Here is a 19,222-nt window from a genome sequence, read left to right on the forward strand (position 1 = left end):
TTCATACATAAAAGAATTAACACAGAAAAATGCTTCTTATAAACGTTTCACTTTATTCAGAGATGGGTTCAGGATGTTATTTTTCGTGGGGGAGTCCTTACAAGAATTCCCTGACGTAGGGCACCGCATATTGTGGCACATACTGCGAGTAGGCGCCAGCGGAGCCATACGATGGAGCTGGGGCCGAGCAGGGGACGGGCTGCAGGGAGGGCTGGCAGCTGAACAGATAGTTCTTGGGGCATGGCGGCGATGGGATGCCTGCGGGGGCAGCATACGACGGGGCGGCGGGTGCAGCGGGTGCGGAGTACGCTGGAGCAGCGGGTGCGGCGTACGATGGAGCAGCGGGTGCGGAATACGATGGAGCAGCGGGTGCGGAGTACGACGGAGCAGCGGGCGCGGAGTACGACGGAGCAGCGGGTGCGGAGTACGATGGAGCAGCGGGTGCGGAGTACGACGGAGCAGCCGCAGGGGCGCCATAGCCACCGCCATAGGCGGCCCTCGACACACGGATATTCTCCGCCAGCGGTGCCGGGATGAGGATGCCCTGCGTCGGCTGCAGCTGAATGGTTTCCCCGGCAACGGCGCCCACAACGGCGGCAATGAGGAGGATGTTACCAATATTGAAAGCCATCTTTAGGAGTGTCTTCGGGAGCTGCTGTCTGTCTTTGCTTTGCGAACGAAGAAGGTTGACTGTTGGCCAAGTTCGCTGCTGGAACGAACTTTATAGCCCTCATTGGAAAACTGCAGACATGGAAAAACTGCAAATGGAAGCAGCAGTAGTCCGCTGCGACGGTCCCAAAATGCTGACAATCCCAGAACTAAAGTTCCAGTCTGAAGTTCTCCTCGATTCGCTGTGGAGGTAACACTTTGATTCCACATACAACATCATTTTAGCGATGATCTATTACTGGTTGCTGGTGGCTTGGATGACCTTAAATCTGATGGATGGCTGTGCGGTGGGGGCTTCCGCATCGATGGCACAGTTTCTGGAGCGACCCCATGAGGCGGCGGAGCAGAGTTGGTCGTATCTTTTGCCCACAAACTTCTATTCGGAGATCAACCAGCAGTATTATAGGAGATTTCGGAGGAGAGCGAACCTTAAGAAGAATTTTCCAATGCCATACAGATGGTATCCCTTTGAATATGCAAGATATATATGAATAAACCATGGAATATAAGATATTTATATGAAAAAACGGTGAAAGGGAGATTTAATATGAAAATAAACCGTGAATAACATAAAGATTTTGTTTGAAAATTATGAATAAAAAAATAATTTGTATTTAATGCCTTTAATGCGAAAAATATATGAAATAGCCTTTGAAAAATCACGATCTCCTATTAAAATATAGTAAAATAAAGTAAAAATAATAAACTGTGAGGTTATTCCTTTTTATAACGGATTTTTCGAGGGACAACACTAATCGTGTATCGATAAACGATTGCAAGGCAGAACACAGCGCATGACCGCTAGGGGTCCACCGTTTGACGTCACTACAGTCGAAGGACAACAGAAGCAAACAAACCCCCAGGACAACCAAAAGGCTTGACATTTAGTAAGCCTACTCTAAAAAGGAACAAACAAACGATTAAGGATATTTAAGGACCAAAAGATGAAGCTCACACGCGGACGTTACACGTATCTTTTGATGTCCCAAATGGCACTACTCGCTGGAGATTTGTTCTTCAATGCCTTTGGGGCATCGCTGGCCAGGAATCATCTACAGACATCCATATTCTTCTTTGTGTGAGTAAAACAGAGCAGTAAAACAGAGAGTTTTCTTTAAGGAAAGTCGTTCCCTCCTGCAGCACCCAAGATGCATTGATTATTGTCGAGTATTTACTCTTCACTTTGGCCCTGCATTCGACGTGTGTCTATCAAGTGGGAGCCTCGCATATAATTCTGAGGAATTGCAAGCTCTTTTTGGGAAGCATTACCATATATTTTCTGCTCTCGGCCTCACAGCATTTCTGGATCGTCTATCAGAGTCGATTGTCGGCGGGAGAGAATCAGAATCAAGAATGGCCTTTGGGTCTCTATGCATTGGCTGTCATCCATCGAATAAGTGAGTTCAAGGATTTCCCTTAAAGGACAGAAATAACTGATGGGTTTTCTCCCCCTTTCAGTGTCGGTTTTCTATTATTATAGCTCCAAATCGACGGCTTTGACAATGGCAGATCCCCGCTACAAGGAGGAACATCTTGATTGGATTGCAGAGCAATTGGGGGATAAGTAAAGCGAGGAATCAAAAGATAATAGAAAATGTAAAAAGATAGATAATGGAAAATGGGAGAAGATTGAGTGAGAAATCAGGATATTTGAAGTGCACAAATAAGCAAGAAGTTCAGAGCAAAAATTGTGATGAAAATGCGCATACTTTATGTAATTAATGTATATATAAATGAATATTAAACTTATTTACAATTTAATAATATACAAATTAAAATGTTTGTTTAATATTCCACAAATTTTAGATATTTTTACCAATTTCTTATAAAATAAATTTTGATACCCGTGCCGCCATCTGTTGTTTGGTGGCTTCTACTACATGCGTGTGTACATTTCATGTAGAGTAAATGTAGAAGCCGGGAGCAAGGGATCTTTTTGGAATCATTTCTAGGGGACTCGAAATGCAACATCCCTAAACCTCTAGACATTTTATTTGATCTGAAAACTGGTAATGTATCCAACCCAGAAGTCAGATATACAACGTCCATTTCGTCAATCTAACATACGAGAGCTTCAATGGCCGGTTTATATTACATTATCCAGACGCTTAAATTGTTTTCTCTTAAGCTAGAAACAGTTTCCTTTTTTCATTTATTTTATTTATATACACTGCATTTTTGTAATTTTCTGCTTTTATATACACTAAAATATATATTTATTCTCTTGATTATTGCAGAGACTTCTCAGTGTTTTCATAAATATATACATCGTATCGTATCGTATCGTGGGTAAGCACCAACCATGTCTCTCATTAATCTTATACTCCATTATTTTGAAAGAAATCTACATACAGCCTAAAACATATAGAGGGTGTTCCGGTTCTAATAAAGCTTATCCACAGAACCTTCTTTCTGTGTGATATATTGGTCCCTTAAATACAGAGGGAAAGATATAGAGAATGCTACGTTCCCGAGTAGCTGAATGGCACTCCAAAGAGCTGCTCCCATGTCTGTCCTACGGCATTCAGACAGCATTCGGCATTGGCATAGGTCTCAAAGTTTAGTTTCCACATCTCGCACTTGTTTTCGGTTTCATCTATAAAGTTGATCACATATTCCACATCCGAAAGACGTTCCACATCCACGAGATTGCTCATGGGCTGCGTGAGACTTGGTGCCAGGGCCGATTCTTGGGTTTTCGCTGAAAGCCAATCCCATTTTCCATTGCCAGAGATATACAAATGGGAATCGGTGGTCAAGAGTAGACAAGGTTCAAAGGACAGTCCCTTCTCTTCGTTGCAACTCCACTGGCAGCTGGCGAGGATTGCACACATTTTCACAGGCTCCGAGGACACAGACTTCAAGACAGTCGATGACTGTTGCAACACTTGGCATTGCGATGGCAGGGCATTTTCTGGGCGGAAGAGAAAAAAAATGTACAGATGATAAGTATATTTATTTGAGTCCTGCATGAATCAATCACAATTCAATACACTGCAGCGAGGCTTATGTGGTAATGTCTTGTTTGCATCAATCATCAGGAAGAGGTTATTATACTGATAAGAGTTTATTTCATCAAATATTCGCGAGAGATAGCAAAAAATATTGCATTTGTCGCTGTGTTGTGGGTATAAAAGAGTCAATCAACGAGAAGAATTATTATAGACTTGTTGAAATGCTTCTGAGATACACTGGACTCTTTGCCTTCGCTTGCTTGGGATTGTTCTCCCCCACAGGGGCAGCTAATATAGCAACGGACACAGATGGTGAGATCACGAGGAATCATTAACCAGCACTTTAAATGTTTTTGGACACATATGTCTTTTAGGAACTCTTGGTCCATTCGTTAAGATTGGTAATGGATTGTACTACATAGAGGTGATGCTACAAAAGAACTGGTTTGACGCCTACGAATCGTGTCGTCGCATGGGAGCTGCATTGATCTCCTTCGAGACCATCCTGGAGTGGCATTTGGTCAATATGTATCTCTTTAAAATGAATATCTATGATAAGTATTGGACTTCAGGCAATAATTTATCCAATGGAGGCAGACATACTTGGCATTCAACGGGAGCACCCGTGACACTGAACATCTGGGCTCCGGGGGAACCAAATAACGATGGGGGAAACGAGCACTGTGACGAATTGGGATACTTAGGGACCAGCACGAATTACAATGTATTTAATGATAAAGATTGCTCAGTGCAAGGGCGCTATATTTGTGAGGCACTCTAGCCTATAGACAACAAAAATTGAAGGCTCGTTAAGATAGAAAAAGATTGTGATAAATATAGATTGCTTTTCCTAACTTATTGAACTCTTTGCGACTCTCTAGCCGCTATATAGAGTATTCTTCTGGGTGCTACACAAATCTAATATACCCGAATACTTCGAGTAATATCCATCATGGACTTACCTTGCATATAAAGCAGCAAACTATCAGTCCTTAGCATATCGTGCAGCAGCAGAACGAAACCTCCCCAATCTCGGAGGCTAAAGGACAGACCCAATTTCCAGGGTAGCACACCAATGGAAACCAATCGATCCACTGTGACGCTGATGAGCTGTCTCAACCACTTGGATACATCGTCGTGGGGCGCTTCAAAGGCCTCCATTAGATACAATTTACAGGTGGACATCACAACGAGACCCTCGGTCAATGTCTGCGTTTGTTCGTTGTAGATCCAGCCTTTGGCCAGCCACTTGAAGTGTTCGTCCTGCTCCTTGAATTTCGTTTGATAAAAGTACAGCTTCAGGCGATGATCAATGTCGTTAAAGTTGCTGTAATTGAATTTGTAAGGGTGCATGCCCGACGATGTTGATCCACTGCTGGCCTCTGAATCGATCAGTTTCTTCGAGCTGGACATCAGGAGGTTTGTGGACTGGAAGACTGAGGCAAAGGGCAGCATGGGCAGCTGTTCGACTTTCTTTAAATTATTATTATTATTGGAGGATTCCTTGGCACCCTCCTTTTGCTGTTCGTAGGTGGTGCAAATGCTGTCTGTTACAGAGCCTGAAGAGGAGCTTTCTGTTAGCTGCACTTGTGACACAGCTGGAGGGGGTGTTGGTGCCACAGCTGCTCCTGCTGCTGCTGCTGCTGCAGCTGCAGCTGCTGCCTCCTCCTGCCTCATCTGCTGCCCAAATTCCCGCTCTATAAAGCTTTGCGTCTCATCATGCAACGCCTGCAGGTGCGGCAACTGCGAAATGCGACGATCTTCTGAGGTCTTTCGACTGGCACTCTGCACACAATTGGGATCCAGCACCTCTATGGAGGATTGGCTTGGATTCGAGATGATATCCACATCACTTTCATTCGCTCGGAACTCGAGATCGCGATCTGTGTTGGAGCTACCCACAACCGACTGATTGGAGTCGAAGGAGCTCTGGGAATTGGTGATTTTCGAACAGGAGCTGCTTTCATTCAGACTATTGGCGGAACCTAAAGGAGGTGGGAGAATAGAGTTGATATATTAGTGGGGTTTGTTGGAATATTTCAAGGTTTTTCTAATGGAAGCAGCATTGTTTTTAGGAATTTTCATTGATAATTTAGTCTTTTAAGGGAAAAGTTTGAAAATGGCCGCAAAGTTCTAGGAAGGAGGTGTTTTGGAGGTCCTCTGTGGGTCGATATATTACAGAAATTCTAGATTCTAGAGACCTCTAGCAAAACACTCTTCCCTCCATATATTTGAATGGATTTTTCTTAGATAAATATCTCTTTTCCCTGAATGCTGCTTCACATCATCATAAATTAATGAAAAAGTAAAACGGAAAAGCAAAATGCAAAAAGTAAATGAAAAGAGAAAAAACTTAGTACAAATCATTGGCATATTAACTTTTAGTGGCTTGCATCAAACTCCTACGCTTGGGTGTGTTTTTAGCGGTTGTTTTAAGCCTGGAGAGGGCCACTATTAAATATTAATAATCAAATATATATATTACAATTATTATTACAGCAATTAATAATGTTATTTTGTTTGGTTGGGGTTTGGTTGTTTTTGGGGTGAGAGAAAAAATGATTTAAATATACAAAAAGTTAGTTTTCGTTTTTGCCATATTTTCGATTTTGTGTGTGTTTTTGCATGCAAAATAAATAAAAAAGAGAAACAAGTTAAACAAAATTAATATATAGAATTTATGAAAAATTATAAATTAAATTTATAAGAAAATCTTTTAATATTTAAAAATAAAAACACTAAAAATCTAAATAAAATCCATAAAACCTTAAATAAAACTTTTAAAAATCATTTAAAATTGCCAAAAAGCGTATACAAGTTTAAAAAAACCAAAAACCATATTTAAAAATATATTAAAAATTTGGAAAATCGACTGAAAACCATTTAAGATCTACTTAAAAAACCTTAATCTTCACATGAAATGTCAATGAAATATTTAAAAATCCTTTAAAATGGTAACAAAATGTTTTAAATGGCAAAACACACAAAGAAAAATGCAAAAAAGAAACCATAAACCATAAAATTCTAGGCATAAAAATCAAAAGAAAGTGGTTTTAAAATGTTTCCAAAATTTGATCAAAATAGAAAAGAAGACTGGCCAAGGACTTGCCAATGCTATTGGTTTCCTCCTTAATCGGTGAGGCCCCCATCGCAGGCGACTCCTCCACAATCAAGGCTGGCGACAATTTGGGTTCTGCGGCCACCTCCACAGATGGTTTATCCAGCGATGTGGAGAGATCTGTGACCTCCGCCACATGAACACTGCGACAGTCGGGACAACGTAGCTCTAAAAGGTGGATAAAGAACGTTGTTTAGGATCGTATTTCAATAGTGTTCTGCGCCTTACGCTCTGTCCTATAACGCTTGATCTTTTGTTCCATTGAGAATTGTATCAAACAATTCACACAGCGATAGATTTTGATGTTCATTTCGGTGAGATCCCGTTGGGAGAGTATGTCACGGAGTTTCTTTTCCAGTTCCTAAAAGAATACAGAGAATTTTTGTTGGGGATTTGGGGGCTTTTGGAATGGTGTGTTTTGCCATACCTGGCACAATGTATTCTCCACACAGTAGATGCGCTCCTGCTTATCCTTACGAAGGGTATCGAAATTAATGCGCAAAGTATTTGATTTTAAACGCTCGCAGGACTCGAGGATTTTGAGGCTCCATTTGGTTTTAGTTCTTGGGGAAATAAGAGGGAGGGTTGAGGGTTATAGCTCAGTCGAATTTTCACAAATTTTCCCATACCGTTCACTCAATGTATCCTTTTCGCGTATAAAATTGGAAGATATCGTCAAAAACAAAGGAACACTAGGCTTGTGTTCAAGATAGACAATGTAGGTCTCCTCATCGGGCTCCATATCGGAAACTGCAAAGAGGCAAGGGAACATTAGATGTAGGAGAGATCTTCTATAACTTTTTAGTTGCAGATTCTACCTGGTTCCTCTTCCTCTACCGCATTTGATCCGCTGGCATAGAGACTCAATAGGTTTTTGTGCTTATCTTGAGAATGATCCCCCTCCTCCTGCTCCTTCTTCTCCGTTCGATCCTTCTCCTCTGACTGCTCCTTCGTGCTACTGATAATGCTTTCGTATTGGGTCTCCCCGCTCTCATCACAGGTCTCGTAAAGCGTTTGATTGGCTGTCTCCTGGGTTTCCTGGGTCTCCGATTTAATGGGCGTCAAAGTGTTGTCGAAGGAGGCGCCCCATGTGCTGCTGTTGTTTGTGGGAGTGGAACTTACATTTAGATTTCCCTGAGGGTCCTTTTTTGCCGGCAATGGTCCAGAGAATTCCCCCAAGAACTCGTTGAACTGCTGGCGAGAGGCGTTCCTCTCTTTTTCGCTGGGTTGCGGCGACTCTATACCCAGCATGAGCTCTGCATTCCCCGTCTTTAGCCACTCATTGCCGTAGGTGAGCCTCAGGGTTTCGATTTGTTTCTTGGTCTCCAAGTGCCCGGAATCTGTGGAGCATTCCTCTCCCTCCGGTTGGGGCTTGGGTGGTGGTAGAACTGCTGCCGCCTCTGCCACATCGTCGGTGTCTTCGGAGATGTCTGCTCGACGGATTTTACTGAGGCTTTTCTTGGAGTTTTGCTTTTTGCTGCTCTGCGAGGTTTCCAAGGAGGTCGTTTGCTCTGTGTTCAGGGAACTAAAGCTAGAGAACTGTGAGCCATCGCAGGTGTTGATAGAAGTGCTGGAACTATTGATGGACACAGGACCACTCCTCGGCCCACGATGGGAGCCTATGTAGCGCCACCTTTGACTGCCAGTCAGGGCCTTTTCCGCCTTGGAGAGCGGCTCAAAGTCCAGGACAAACTTCACCGAAGCCGTATTCTTGTGCAGATATATTGCTGTGGCCTGGCGATGCTTGGGGTTGCACGACAAGGGATTACCCTGTAGATTCAGCATGGTCAGGGTCATCAAGGCACTGAGCGGCAGAAGCTGGGAGTGCTCCAACAGACAATTATCCGATAGGTCCAGAGAGGTCAAGGCATCTAGCTTGGCCACATCCAGCAGCTCCTCCACATAGTTATTGCTAATGTTCAACAGTTGCAGCTTCTTGCATGCCTCCATGTGAAACTGTGGCAGATATGTGAGGCAGTTGTAGCTCAGATCGAGGGTCTTGAGATGTGGCAACCATTTGATGGCTGCCACCGAGATGAGCTTGTTGTGCCGCAGGTTGAGATGCTGCAAATGTTGGGCAAACTCCAGGGCTGTATCCACGCTCCTCAACGAATTGTAGCTGAAGTCTGCCGATTGCAGTTCATTCCACACGAACCCATTGGAGTTGTCGCCGCCACAGCGGGTGATTATATCGTCCACACTGGCCAGACTCTTGACGCAAATCAAGTGCTGGAGTTGGCCGCGGAACGGTTGGATGCCCACCACTTGATTAATGTTGATTTTATGGACTTCCAGGCGCCGCAGGGCCCGAAATTTGGCTATATCGATGGCACCCTCAAAATAAAGTTCGCTGGGAAAATAGGTTAATTTTAGCAGCGTGGTTTTCTGCACAAAATCGTGCAACAGCTGCAGATCTGGGAAGACACTGGACTTGGCATTGATGGGCTTAACCACCTGAAAGATCGTCTGCTGTTGGTGCTGATGATGGTGATGATGATGCGTCGTGTGAGTGCCAGCCCCAGCACCAGCAATGATTTCCGTATCAGCAATCAATGTAAACGAATCATTCAAAGCACGCAGCAGGGAACCTGTTGGGAAAACAGAGAGGAAAATGTAGTGGGAAATAGTATAGTGATAAGGCGTGGCACGGCACAGGCATCAGCCAGTGACCGCATGATGGATTGTCGCAGCATTTTCTGCGTAGTAGGGCTCCGATTTCCCTCTCACCTGATAATGTTAGCGTAAATTCGGAGCTCAATATTTTATCACCGTTCTGTCGCAGTAAATTTGCCAATTCGGTGATTTTTTGTGGATCCATGACGACGCGGGAAAAGGGGGGTACAAATCAGCTGTGACTTTGAATTTTGTTTTGATATTCTTTAGATATTCATTTTTCCCCAAGTCATCTCCATATAATATGCATCGGGTATTTTCAGACACAAATCTTTTTAGCACGTATGTTTTGGGTGCACAAAAACAACAACAAAGAGAATTATGACGCCATTTGTGGTGGCAGGTCTTAATAATAAACCAACATTTTTCCGTTTTAATTATAGATTTCCATAGGATTTTCTTTTATTGCATCACCGATCGTATGAAGCTGCGGTTTTTGATGATGTATTGCGGTTTCTATGATTGACATGAGCGGAATATTCCGCTTTTTACTTTTTTACAATGCAAATAAAAATTAACTTTTGTTATGCTTCTTCTTCTTGCCAGTCCATGGCAGTCACAGCGGAACGCGGTAGCACAGAGTTGCTTTGACTCAAGAGTTAATGTTGTTAAGCGGCAGCAGATTGTAGATAGTGTTGTAAGGGATGAAAAAAGCGCGGCGTTTGAATTCAAATTTGAAATTGTTTTTAAAGACTGGGGAAAAGAATGGAAATTTAAAAAGAGGCGAGTTTTTGGGGCGGTAAATTCAAAGCATTGAAAATAAGTGGATTTCTATGGCAGCTATAGAAATAGAGTCAACCGATTTAAATTCATTTTGCGTTAGTCATATACAAAAATAGATAAATGTGTAGGTTTTTAACTTCCGATTCGAATTTTTCATAATAATAAAAAGATTTTTCTCATAAGAAATTCCCTTTCGATTCCCCTAAAAATATACATAAATTGATAAAAATTAACATTTTTATTTAACTACTCAGCTTTTATTTATGTAACACTTTCTGTTTAATTTTTTACATTTACAAAATAATTATAATATTCTACGCAATCTTTGATTAAAACATTGCTACAAAGACGAACCAAAAAAATTCGACTTTCATTCGATTCGATTTCCGATCGTTCCGTTTCGATTGTTGCCGATTGTACGAGTAATACTCTTGGCCACAAAATGACAAATATATATCTCATTTTCTTTTGTTTTATTTAGGTACAAGCGCAATATACATATGTATCTCATGGCTAACTAAGAATTAAAAACAAGGCTAAATTAAAGCAGACTTTTTGGTGGTGTTTTCTTGTTAGTTATTCCTCTTGTGGTTCATTTAAGGATATGCGTGGGAAGTGGATTAAAAGAATTGACTAAATTAACTAATATATTAACAACCTATACAGATTCCTGGGGAGTTTTAATTGTTAAAAGTTTTCTTCTTTACAGTTTCCTTTTTTAGGTTTTCACTGAGCTTTCTGTGGTGTTTTCTTCCTTTAAGTTTAACTTTTTTACTTTATTGATTTGTGCTGAAAAATATACATTTATTCTCGGTTTTTTATCTGTGGGTGCATAAAAATGTTAAAAACGTTTCGCCTCCAAACCTCTACAAAGTTTGCCTGGGAAAAAGAGAGGTTTAAAACATTAATATATATATTTTTTGTTGGTTTATAAATGAATAACTTTAAAACATTCTTTTAATTGAAAATGAAAAATTCGTGCTTTTGGAACTCAAACTGAAAATTGCAGAAAAATTTATTAATCGATTTGGAGGTTTTCTTTCCGATACGTACTGCTCTCTTTGCCGATTTTGGTAGCTGCCAATATTTCAAAATTGATTTATTTTAGTTCGTAGGAAAGTACGAATTCGAAATGAAGGATAGACATTCGTTTTTTTTTTGTATGGTATGTACAAAATATTGTATATTTTTGTAATATTTTATTCTTTTATTCTTAACAAATCTCATTTTTAATGTTTCAACAAATATATGACACTTTTATGGTTTTAGTTTTTTAACAATAAAAAACACTTTTACACGATAGAAAACAATTGAAAAATATTTATATATGTATATAGAAAAACGTTTGAATGCATTTTGATAGTCGTAGAATATATATGAATGGATTGATGACTTGACTTTTGACTTTGGATCGATTAATGATCGATAAATGATCGATGGATATCGAGTAGTATTTACAATCTTTTTAGGGGGCGTGTGGTGGGGTGTAACACAGTGGTTTTGGTTTTGATTTTTAGAGTTTTGGCGACGGCATGATGGACGTATCCCTATGAGAAAATAATATATAGAAAAAGAAGAGAAGAAAAACAAATCGTTTTATGAATGAAAACAATAATTGTTGTTGGTTGTATTAGTAAATGTCTACAGAAAAGTGTATGGATATTAATCAAAGGACATTGATATGATTATGACTGATATTTCTGATATGATGGTGGGGGATATGTTTTCGATAGAAAGAAAATGTACAAACACTTCATTTTTGATTTGGATTCAATTTTTGAATAATTTAGAATTTCGCTTAGAGCTTTTTTTTATTCAGCTTTTGTTATGGGTTTTAAAATTAAGCTTATTTTTAGTTCAAAATTACAAAAGAATAAAATTAAAAATGCGGGTTAAAACATTCCAGAAATAAGAGAAGTGCAAAAACTTAAGACTTAAACAAAAAAGAAGTAGGAAAACTTAAGTTTAAGACAGAAGAAGGGTGAGAACACTTAATTTTTAAATAAAAGAGAACGTAGGATAAATTCTGGGAGAAGGATTAAATTTACAGAACTAAAAAAAAATAAGGAGAACAACTTAAGTTGAAATGTAAAAAGAGGAGAAAAGATAGGTTTTATTCAAGAAAAGAGGATGATAATGTTAAGATTTTCAACAAAATAATGAATACAACATTATTTTATTAAAAGAATAAGGAAATCTAATATTTTACAAGTTTTATTCAAGAAAGAGGAAAAGAAAGTACATAAAGTAGGAAATCTTATGCTTTATTCAAAGAGAAAATCAATAACTACGGATTTAAACAAAAAATAAGAGGAAAACTTAAGGTAAAATAAAAAATAAAGAATGAAACTCAAGTTACAAAAGAAAATAAAGGATAGAACTTAGGTTTTAAATCAAAAGAAAAGTCGAAATACAGGAATTTCGAGTAAGAAGCAATAGCCAAAGAGCACTTATTGGGGAGGAGTGTTGCAGGATATACAGGATATACAGGATTCAGGCGAAAACGTAAACGTAAACGCAAGTGCAAAAGAAACGAATACACTGAAAGAAACGCAAACGAAAACACTTACATATGCTCGGGATGATTGCGTATGCAATCGATTAAATCTTTAGGCTTAAGCTGATTTGTGCATATCTTATGAATGGCCGTAAACAGGGGGAATCTACAGAAGAGAAAGACACATCATAAATACATATAGAATATAGGAAGGGTATTGTGGGGTGTTCCGTACTTATCCTCCAGTTTCTTGTTCTTCAACATATAATTGACTTCCTCGGCAGTGGGTGGGCCCTGGAGTTTTTGGCCATTTAACATTTCCTTTTCGAGCTCTTCGATGGTTTTGCCCGAAGTGACAAACGCCTCAGAGACACGACGATTGCGACCACCTAAGTAGCAGATAGGATACCATTAAATAAATAGATCAAAGTCTTATATCTTCGGGGGTAAACCCACCGTAACACGTCGTAATGAGATCCGCCACACCGCAGCTCTCGAAGAAGGTCGACAGCTTGCTGCCTGGATAAAAGACATCCACAAAACGAATCATTTCCATCAGACCCAATCGAATGACAGCCGCCTTGGTGTTGTCGCCCAGCTTCAGGCCATCCACAAAGCCCGCACCGCAGGCCACAATATTCTTCAGAGCGCCACACACCTCCACGGCATCGGCATCGTCCACAACAACGACGCGGAAGTGATTCGCCTGGAAGAGATCGCGCAACACCTTGCCATACTTTTTGTCCGTGCAACCAATTGTGGTCTCACAGAAGTTGCCCTCGGCCACTTCATTCGCCAGATTGGCGCCCATCAAGACAGCGCATGGTATCTACAGGAAAGCAGAGGGACAAGATAGATGTTAGAGATAGATATAGGGGTCACCTTCTGTACCGACCGTTCATTGGCTTACCTTCAAGTGACGCGTGATTATGTGCGAAATGAGATCAATGCCACCTCCTTCGGCCTTATCGAAGCCCTTGATCAAAGATATGGCAATGGCATTTGGCTTGATTTTACCCAGCAATTGCTTACAGAAATTGGGAATGAACTGATGTGGCACTACGAAAATGAGTATATCAGCATTCTTGGCAGCCTCCACAAGATCGGGCACGGCCACCTATTCAAGACAGAGAGAGAGAGAGAGAGAAATTTGGCTAATTACTTGTACTTTTTTGATAAGAGAAACAATAGAAACAGCAAGGGTAGTGACATAAAAAACACTCCGATAAGAGTTTTATTCAAGGTTGAATGAAGGGAACCTTTTCGGAGACGTTGGGAGCGACGCCTAAAATCAGGAAAATCATTTTTCAAACACGTGCGCCTTTTTGGAGGCACGTCTCTGGCTCGTTTCGGTCGTCGTCTAGACTATGCAAATCGTTGTTGATTATATTATCAATCGTTTTATATACTATAGTTATAGCACGTCTATATATAGTGCATATCTGGAACCTGTTTGCCCACCGCTTCAACGTTTGCTTTGTGCCTTTTTCTATCAACTTTCGAGGTGGCTCTTTCCTTATTACCTTTTTGCTTTGTGGCTTTTGCTCTGTTAGCTTGTTTTCTTATTTTTGCATTGGACTTTTATATAAGCGTAAAGTTCAGGTTAAACGTTCAGGCATTTTGAAATGTCTTTTTAGATAACACAAAGCATACTCGCATGAAGGTTGGTTGGTTGGTTTTTTTTTTAGTAATAGTTTTTTGATTAAAATAAAGGCAGAAAACTTACATATGAGCGGATCTTTTTAACGGTGGAAAAGGCGTTTATGATTTAATATTTAAGAAAAATTCCTTATGATACATCGACAATTTTATAGAAATTAAAGCAGAAAAAAGCCCTTAATTTAATCTCTTTCATCTGTAAACCATTTCTGGAATCTACTAATTTAATTATCATACTTTTATGACAACTATAGCTCCAATTATCAGCAATTAGACCTCAAATCTTTAAAATCGTCGAAATATCTACAATTTCGTATATTTCTTGATTCTTATTTGCATATTTGTTGCATTTCTGACATTGATCTCGCTTATTGCTTATAAAAATATACTTTTCTCATTTGTTATTGTGTTCTGTTGCTGTGATGGATCCCCCTCAACCTATCCCCAATCCCCCATTTCACACCCTCACACCACAGAAACAGCTACTGAAAGTTTGCCAATTTTATATCGTATATAATATATGGCACTACATATGTATGTATGTATGGTACATATAGGTGAAGGCGTCTAATTATACAGACAAACAAACGACAAAAACAGAGTATCTGTAGAATGGAGGAAAGATGTATGATATGTAGCCTATCGTAGTACCCTCTGAAATGCAGAGATATAATTACGTACAGCACCATAAAGTGTTTTATCTCTGATAAGAATCATAAATCATATTGTTAAAGTAATTTTTGTGTTTCTTTTTAGAGCTGCGACCATTTAGGAGGTTTTTTGTTACCTATAACACTCCTCTAAACTCCTATAGGTGTTTCTTTATAAGACCTAAACGTTTCATTCGGATCAGACAAAATGTCTCCCGAGAATTTCTTCTTAAAAAAAAGCTTCGATATGTTTTCGAGTCGACGATATCATAGCAAAAGTCTCTCTTAAAGGGTATCAAAACCCTCTAAACACCCTCCTTTGATTCATATGTATTTAGTTTTTTTCCACATACATATTTTTATCAATCCATGCCACTAACCTAACGCATGTCTCCTACTACCAGCTGTGTTTAATCTATAGGGCGGGTCTCTGCGTTTATGGAGGTCTTGTTTTTCCGAGCTAATGCCCAGAACTTACAGGCTGTTTACATCGGACAAACATGGGATACACACGGACATTGGACAGTAGACATGGGTTGGACGGCTACTAGTCTCTCGATCGAGGGATGGGACTTAATCAGCAGCGAATGTGGAGTTCATGTTCTACATGAACGGCAACAAGTGTTGGCTGTGCTTATCGATAATCAGCAAATGGAAATATTCGAGTGCTTTTTATATATATACGTAAAAATATGGCCATTTCAAGCGGTCGTCGTTAGAACGTCTCTTATCGGTTCGGCGCAATTATTGCTTAATAGAATATTGATACAATTTAGCGACGTGCCCTTTCCAGGGAGTAGCAGGAGAAAGGTCTTGCTCACCTTGAAGGAATACACCTTGAGTAAAGGTCTTCAAAGGCGTCATAGGAAATTGCTTTTGTTCGATTGCTGTCAAAGAAAATAGCCCAAGCCGGCCTTGACCTACGACAAAGGCAACTTAAGAGAGAGCCATCCAAATGTAAGCTTAAGAGAAAGCCATGCCGCTGGAGCTTTATAGAGTGCAAGGGAGATGGAGCAAGATTTAGAGAGTGCAAAACGAAATGACAGCTAAAGAAAAAGAGTGCCAAAGTGGCCAGAGAGAGAGAGAGAGAGCACAATAGAATGCAAGCCAAAGGAAAAACAGAGAAAGGCATACACAAAAGAGAGGGATCTGCATTGAAGCTGATACTTTTCATGCCCTTGAAGAGGAGGTGTATTGGTTTCAAACAGATGTTTGTAACCAATACATACAAAGTTATATTCTTGATTGGAATCAACAACCGTATCGAAGCGCGTGTTCTGTGCGTGGGTTTTTATAAGAACTTGATCCACAGATGGGTAGTTTTCAGCCTGAAACTATTATCACAACCATACTTCTTTACTTCTTTTAGAGAAAATTAAACACGTTATGTAAATATTTCATTGTTTACAAATATTTCCTTTCAATCTACATATCTACTACCATAGAAACCATGCTGCTTGAAAGGTATCAAAAGCTTCGATACCCTCACAAAAGCTAACCTTGTTTTCTCTTTATTGCTTGTTTGTTGTTCCTGGCCCTGAAAAGCTGCAGTGATGCAAACAAAAAAAAAGAGAAAACATTTGAGTGCAACAAAAGAGAGGCCGCAAAAAAAGAAAGAGGCCGTGCGAGAGTGTAAGGTGTAAAAATAGATGTGCATTTGTCTGATTAGATAATTTGCCGCCTGCACGAACTGACGATGACGGTCAAGATCAAGGCAAAGATACGTTTATGTAAGCCACATGTATGTTAATCCGCAAACACACACACACACGAACACAGAGGTATTACATAATGTATTACACATTTATCGAATTCCGAATTCCTGATACAAATCGTTTTTTAGCTGTTAATTAACAGCTGTTTTGGATGGTTTGGATGCTCTTATCACACTTACCACATTTGGTGGCAGCTTGTGCCCCTTCAGGTATTTGACATTCTCGTGTGTCTCATTGATGATTTCCGTGAGCTTCTTGCCATCAATCATCTCCTCGTAGACGAACATCGTTACCCGCTCCTCGAATTCGGGCAGAGCAGAAGCATTGGCGCCCACAATTTTCGCTATGGCCGAACCCCTGGAGCGATTGATGCAAGGTTACAGAGGGTGGCGGGGGAAGAGTATAAGGATAAGCATAATGCAATTATTTATTATATAAGTAAAAGAGGGGTTGCCAGGGGGCAGGGCCAAGGGCCAAGGGCAGGGATGGCACTCACCAATTGCCGGAGCCCACAATGCACACATTTACTTTATCCGCCATAATTATGTTCTGAGAGTGCTATTCTGTAACTACTACTATATGATTATGTATTTCCTAGAGTTATAGTTTTCACTTTGTTTCGCGTGTTTGGCGCCCGCTAATTATTTAATTATTTATTGTTTATAAATGTTGACACGTCGCCACGGCACTGTTGAGAGATTTAACTTAATTTTCTGCCCGTCGACTTTATATTGTTTATAATCAGTGTGACCTATCGATAAAATATACCGTCCGACCCTCAGAAATATACCGAAACATACCGTCTTACTTTGAAAATATACCGTAGATATACTGACGAGGTCAAGTTCCATTAATATTCCTCAATTTTGATATTCTGTCGAATATTCCCAGCTATATAGAATATTTAGCCATGCCCACATAATTTTAACCGATTAATGAATCAATTTTCTACTTAACTGGCTTATTCTAAATACTTGCTTTTATTGGATTTTGCGTAAAAAAAGGTTTCAGCGAAATTGGTCAATACAAAAAAAAACGAAAGTCGTTCATACTGCTCAATTTAGAGATTCCGTTGAAGAATTCTGGCTAACTAAAGCCTTAAGTTTTGCCCACATAATTTTAGGACATTGATTAATCAATTTTCTACTTAACTGGCTAGTTTTTAGTTCATGCTTTTATTGTATCTTGACTTAATCAAGGTTTAAACAAAATAGTTCAACAAAAAAAGAACAGTCGCAATGTTGCTGGTATTTGCAGACCCATCTGTTGTCGACCGAGTATGGGCGTTTGTATATCCTATTTCGTTAATAAAAGAGAGCGTTGGAGCGTTACAACCATTGGGTTACTGCCTTGACGGACCTGTACTTTAATCGGACATACATATGGTGATGATTGGGAACTGGTTTTCCCAACCATTGCCCAGGTGAAACCTCCGGGAAATGTGCATATTGATGTGCATATTCAGGAGCTGGAGCAGATCCAGAATATTATTATTATTATTATTATTAATTTTATATGATTGATGAAACAATTTCCTACAAAACTAACAAAACTAGTTAAATTTAAGTTTTCATCTTTATTCCATTGGTTTAAGGTTTAAGCAAAAATAGTCAACGATTTCTACATTGGTGCATTGGACAATACATTGAGTCAATACTGGAAAATACAAGAAAAATGTATACAAATTGCTTCTTCAGCGGGGATATTTGATATTATTTTCCCGAGCGTGGTCCATCCCTTCCATGAGCGCCAAATTTTGAATTCGCGCGCTCCCTTTTCATATTCAGGGTCCCGCTCTTCTCGCTCTCGTCCCACCCAACTACCGTTTTCTACTCACTCATAACTACACGTGCGGCCTTCTCTATTTTTCCCAGAAACTCTCTTTTTTTCTTCCTCGTCCCGTTTCCTCTTCTCCAAAACAACTCTCTAACTGCCTCCCAGGATCCACAGCAGATGCCGCTGTCTTCTCCTTCTCCAGCCCTGACTATCGGCTCTCTCCCAAACCGCCCATGTCATCTTATATATGCAGAAATGCAGAAACTATTCAATCTCTATTCTAAAGCTATTTCAAAGAAATTTTGCAGTTCTAACAGAGACTAATCACTGTCATTGTATCATGTCAATCTTTGAAAAAGATATTATTAGTTACTATTTCAATATTAAATTACCGAAATAGGGTATACAAATGCCGATACACCGGTTGACAATTGTTACTTAAGTAACAAGCTTTCAAATACCAGCAACATGTAAGAAATGACGTGATGATCCATACCCACTTACGGCCTTTTTTGTTCAAACCTTTAGGCTCAATTTAATTAAAAGTATCTAAAATTAGCCAATCTTGTGCTTAGGACTGAGGGCCTTAGCTAGCTAGTAATATTAGCCCGAATATCAGAAATATCAGATCAATTAACCCATTGTGGACTATGGGTTACTAAAATATTCCACCGAAAATTACGAATCTTTAAGAATTTCCGCGCAGTTCAGGTGAAAAACATCTTGGTATTTTTTAAAGTAAATGTTAAGGATGCATCTACAAAAAGAGTTTTCAAACAGTAGTATAT

General features: G+C 39.7%; 4 protein-coding genes and 1 long non-coding RNA gene across 8 annotated transcripts; 2 read left to right on the forward strand and 3 right to left on the reverse strand.

Moving 5' to 3' along the window:
* Positions 1-30: 30 nt before the first annotated feature.
* Positions 31-704, reverse strand: Vm26Ab (Vitelline membrane 26Ab). The gene has a single exon (XM_001357173.4). It carries the CDS (start codon positions 629-631, stop codon positions 98-100), a length of 534 nt encoding a protein of 177 aa, XP_001357209.3. The 5' UTR covers positions 632-704; the 3' UTR covers positions 31-97.
* Positions 705-1,476: 772 nt separating this feature from the next.
* LOC4818048 (transmembrane protein 138) lies at positions 1,477-2,246 on the forward strand. Its single transcript, XM_001357175.4, has 3 exons — positions 1,477-1,747; positions 1,810-2,066; positions 2,128-2,246. Exons 1-3 carry the CDS (start codon positions 1,614-1,616, stop codon positions 2,235-2,237), a joined length of 501 nt encoding a protein of 166 aa, XP_001357211.2. The 5' UTR covers positions 1,477-1,613; the 3' UTR covers positions 2,238-2,246.
* Positions 2,247-2,866: 620 nt separating this feature from the next.
* On the reverse strand, positions 2,867-10,004 carry LOC4818013 (serine/threonine-protein kinase 11-interacting protein). 3 transcript variants are annotated; one of them, XM_033379244.1, is made up of 10 exons: positions 9,777-10,004; positions 9,469-9,685; positions 7,560-9,329; positions 7,371-7,491; positions 7,169-7,304; positions 6,970-7,102; positions 6,733-6,909; positions 6,003-6,074; positions 4,586-5,608; positions 3,132-3,583 (listed from the first exon to the last, which is right to left on the reverse strand). In XM_033379244.1, the coding sequence occupies exons 2-10, from the start codon at positions 9,557-9,559 to the stop codon at positions 3,132-3,134; spliced, it is 3,975 nt and encodes a 1,324-aa protein (XP_033235135.1). In that variant the 5' UTR covers positions 9,560-9,685; positions 9,777-10,004. The 3 variants fall into 3 exon arrangements, with proteins under 3 accessions (XP_015035265.2, XP_033235135.1, XP_015035264.2); XM_015179779.2 differs by having other exon boundaries at positions 2,867-3,583; positions 9,469-10,004; XM_015179778.2 differs by lacking the exon at positions 6,003-6,074 and having other exon boundaries at positions 9,469-10,004.
* A 589-nt stretch (positions 10,005-10,593) lies between these two features.
* On the reverse strand, positions 10,594-17,379 carry Gpdh1 (Glycerol-3-phosphate dehydrogenase 1). 2 transcript variants are annotated; one of them, XM_033379246.1, is made up of 7 exons: positions 17,155-17,377; positions 16,838-17,015; positions 13,545-13,751; positions 13,091-13,463; positions 12,870-13,023; positions 12,708-12,800; positions 10,594-11,016 (listed from the first exon to the last, which is right to left on the reverse strand). In XM_033379246.1, the coding sequence occupies exons 1-7, from the start codon at positions 17,196-17,198 to the stop codon at positions 11,004-11,006; spliced, it is 1,062 nt and encodes a 353-aa protein (XP_033235137.1). In that variant the 5' UTR covers positions 17,199-17,377; the 3' UTR covers positions 10,594-11,003. The 2 variants fall into 2 exon arrangements, with proteins under 2 accessions (XP_033235137.1, XP_033235136.1); XM_033379245.1 differs by lacking the exon at positions 10,594-11,016 and adding an exon at positions 11,487-11,684 and having other exon boundaries at positions 17,155-17,379.
* LOC117183897 (uncharacterized) lies at positions 16,520-17,016 on the forward strand. The gene is made up of 2 exons (XR_004468982.1): positions 16,520-16,724; positions 16,787-17,016. It is a non-coding gene; the product is annotated as an uncharacterized lncRNA (long non-coding RNA).
* Positions 17,380-19,222: the final 1,843 nt, after the last annotated feature.

This window comes from Drosophila pseudoobscura, chromosome 4 (genome assembly GCF_009870125.1).
Source record: "Drosophila pseudoobscura strain MV-25-SWS-2005 chromosome 4, UCI_Dpse_MV25, whole genome shotgun sequence".
In the NCBI taxonomy this organism is placed as follows: Eukaryota; Metazoa; Arthropoda; class Insecta; order Diptera; family Drosophilidae; genus Drosophila; species Drosophila pseudoobscura.

Bases quoted from the DNA above. Each gene is read 5' to 3' on its own strand.
- Vm26Ab (XM_001357173.4), bottom strand. From the start codon at position 631: ATGGCTTTCAATATTGGTAACATCCTCCTCATTGCCGCCGTTGTGGGC.
- LOC4818048 (XM_001357175.4), top strand. From the start codon at position 1,614: ATGAAGCTCACACGCGGACGTTACACGTATCTTTTGATGTCCCAAATG. The intron at 1,748-1,809 runs GTGAGTAAAACA...TCCCTCCTGCAG, and splicing joins ACATCCATATTCTTCTTTGT to CACCCAAGATGCATTGATTA. The intron at 2,067-2,127 runs GTGAGTTCAAGG...TCCCCCTTTCAG, and splicing joins GGCTGTCATCCATCGAATAA to TGTCGGTTTTCTATTATTAT.
- LOC4818013 (XM_015179779.2), bottom strand. From the start codon at position 9,559: ATGGATCCACAAAAAATCACCGAATTGGCAAATTTACTGCGACAGAAC. The intron at 7,492-7,559 runs GTAGAATCTGCA...GCCTCTTTGCAG, and splicing joins GGTAGAGGAAGAGGAACCAG to TTTCCGATATGGAGCCCGAT. The intron at 7,305-7,370 runs GTATGGGAAAAT...TATTTCCCCAAG, and splicing joins AAGGATACATTGAGTGAACG to AACTAAAACCAAATGGAGCC.
- Gpdh1 (XM_033379245.1), bottom strand. From the start codon at position 17,198: ATGGCGGATAAAGTAAATGTGTGCATTGTGGGCTCCGGCAATTG. The intron at 13,024-13,090 runs GTGGGTTTACCC...TCTGCTACTTAG, and splicing joins TCTCATTACGACGTGTTACG to GTGGTCGCAATCGTCGTGTC. The intron at 12,801-12,869 runs GTACGGAACACC...TCTCTTCTGTAG, and splicing joins AACAAGAAACTGGAGGATAA to ATTCCCCCTGTTTACGGCCA.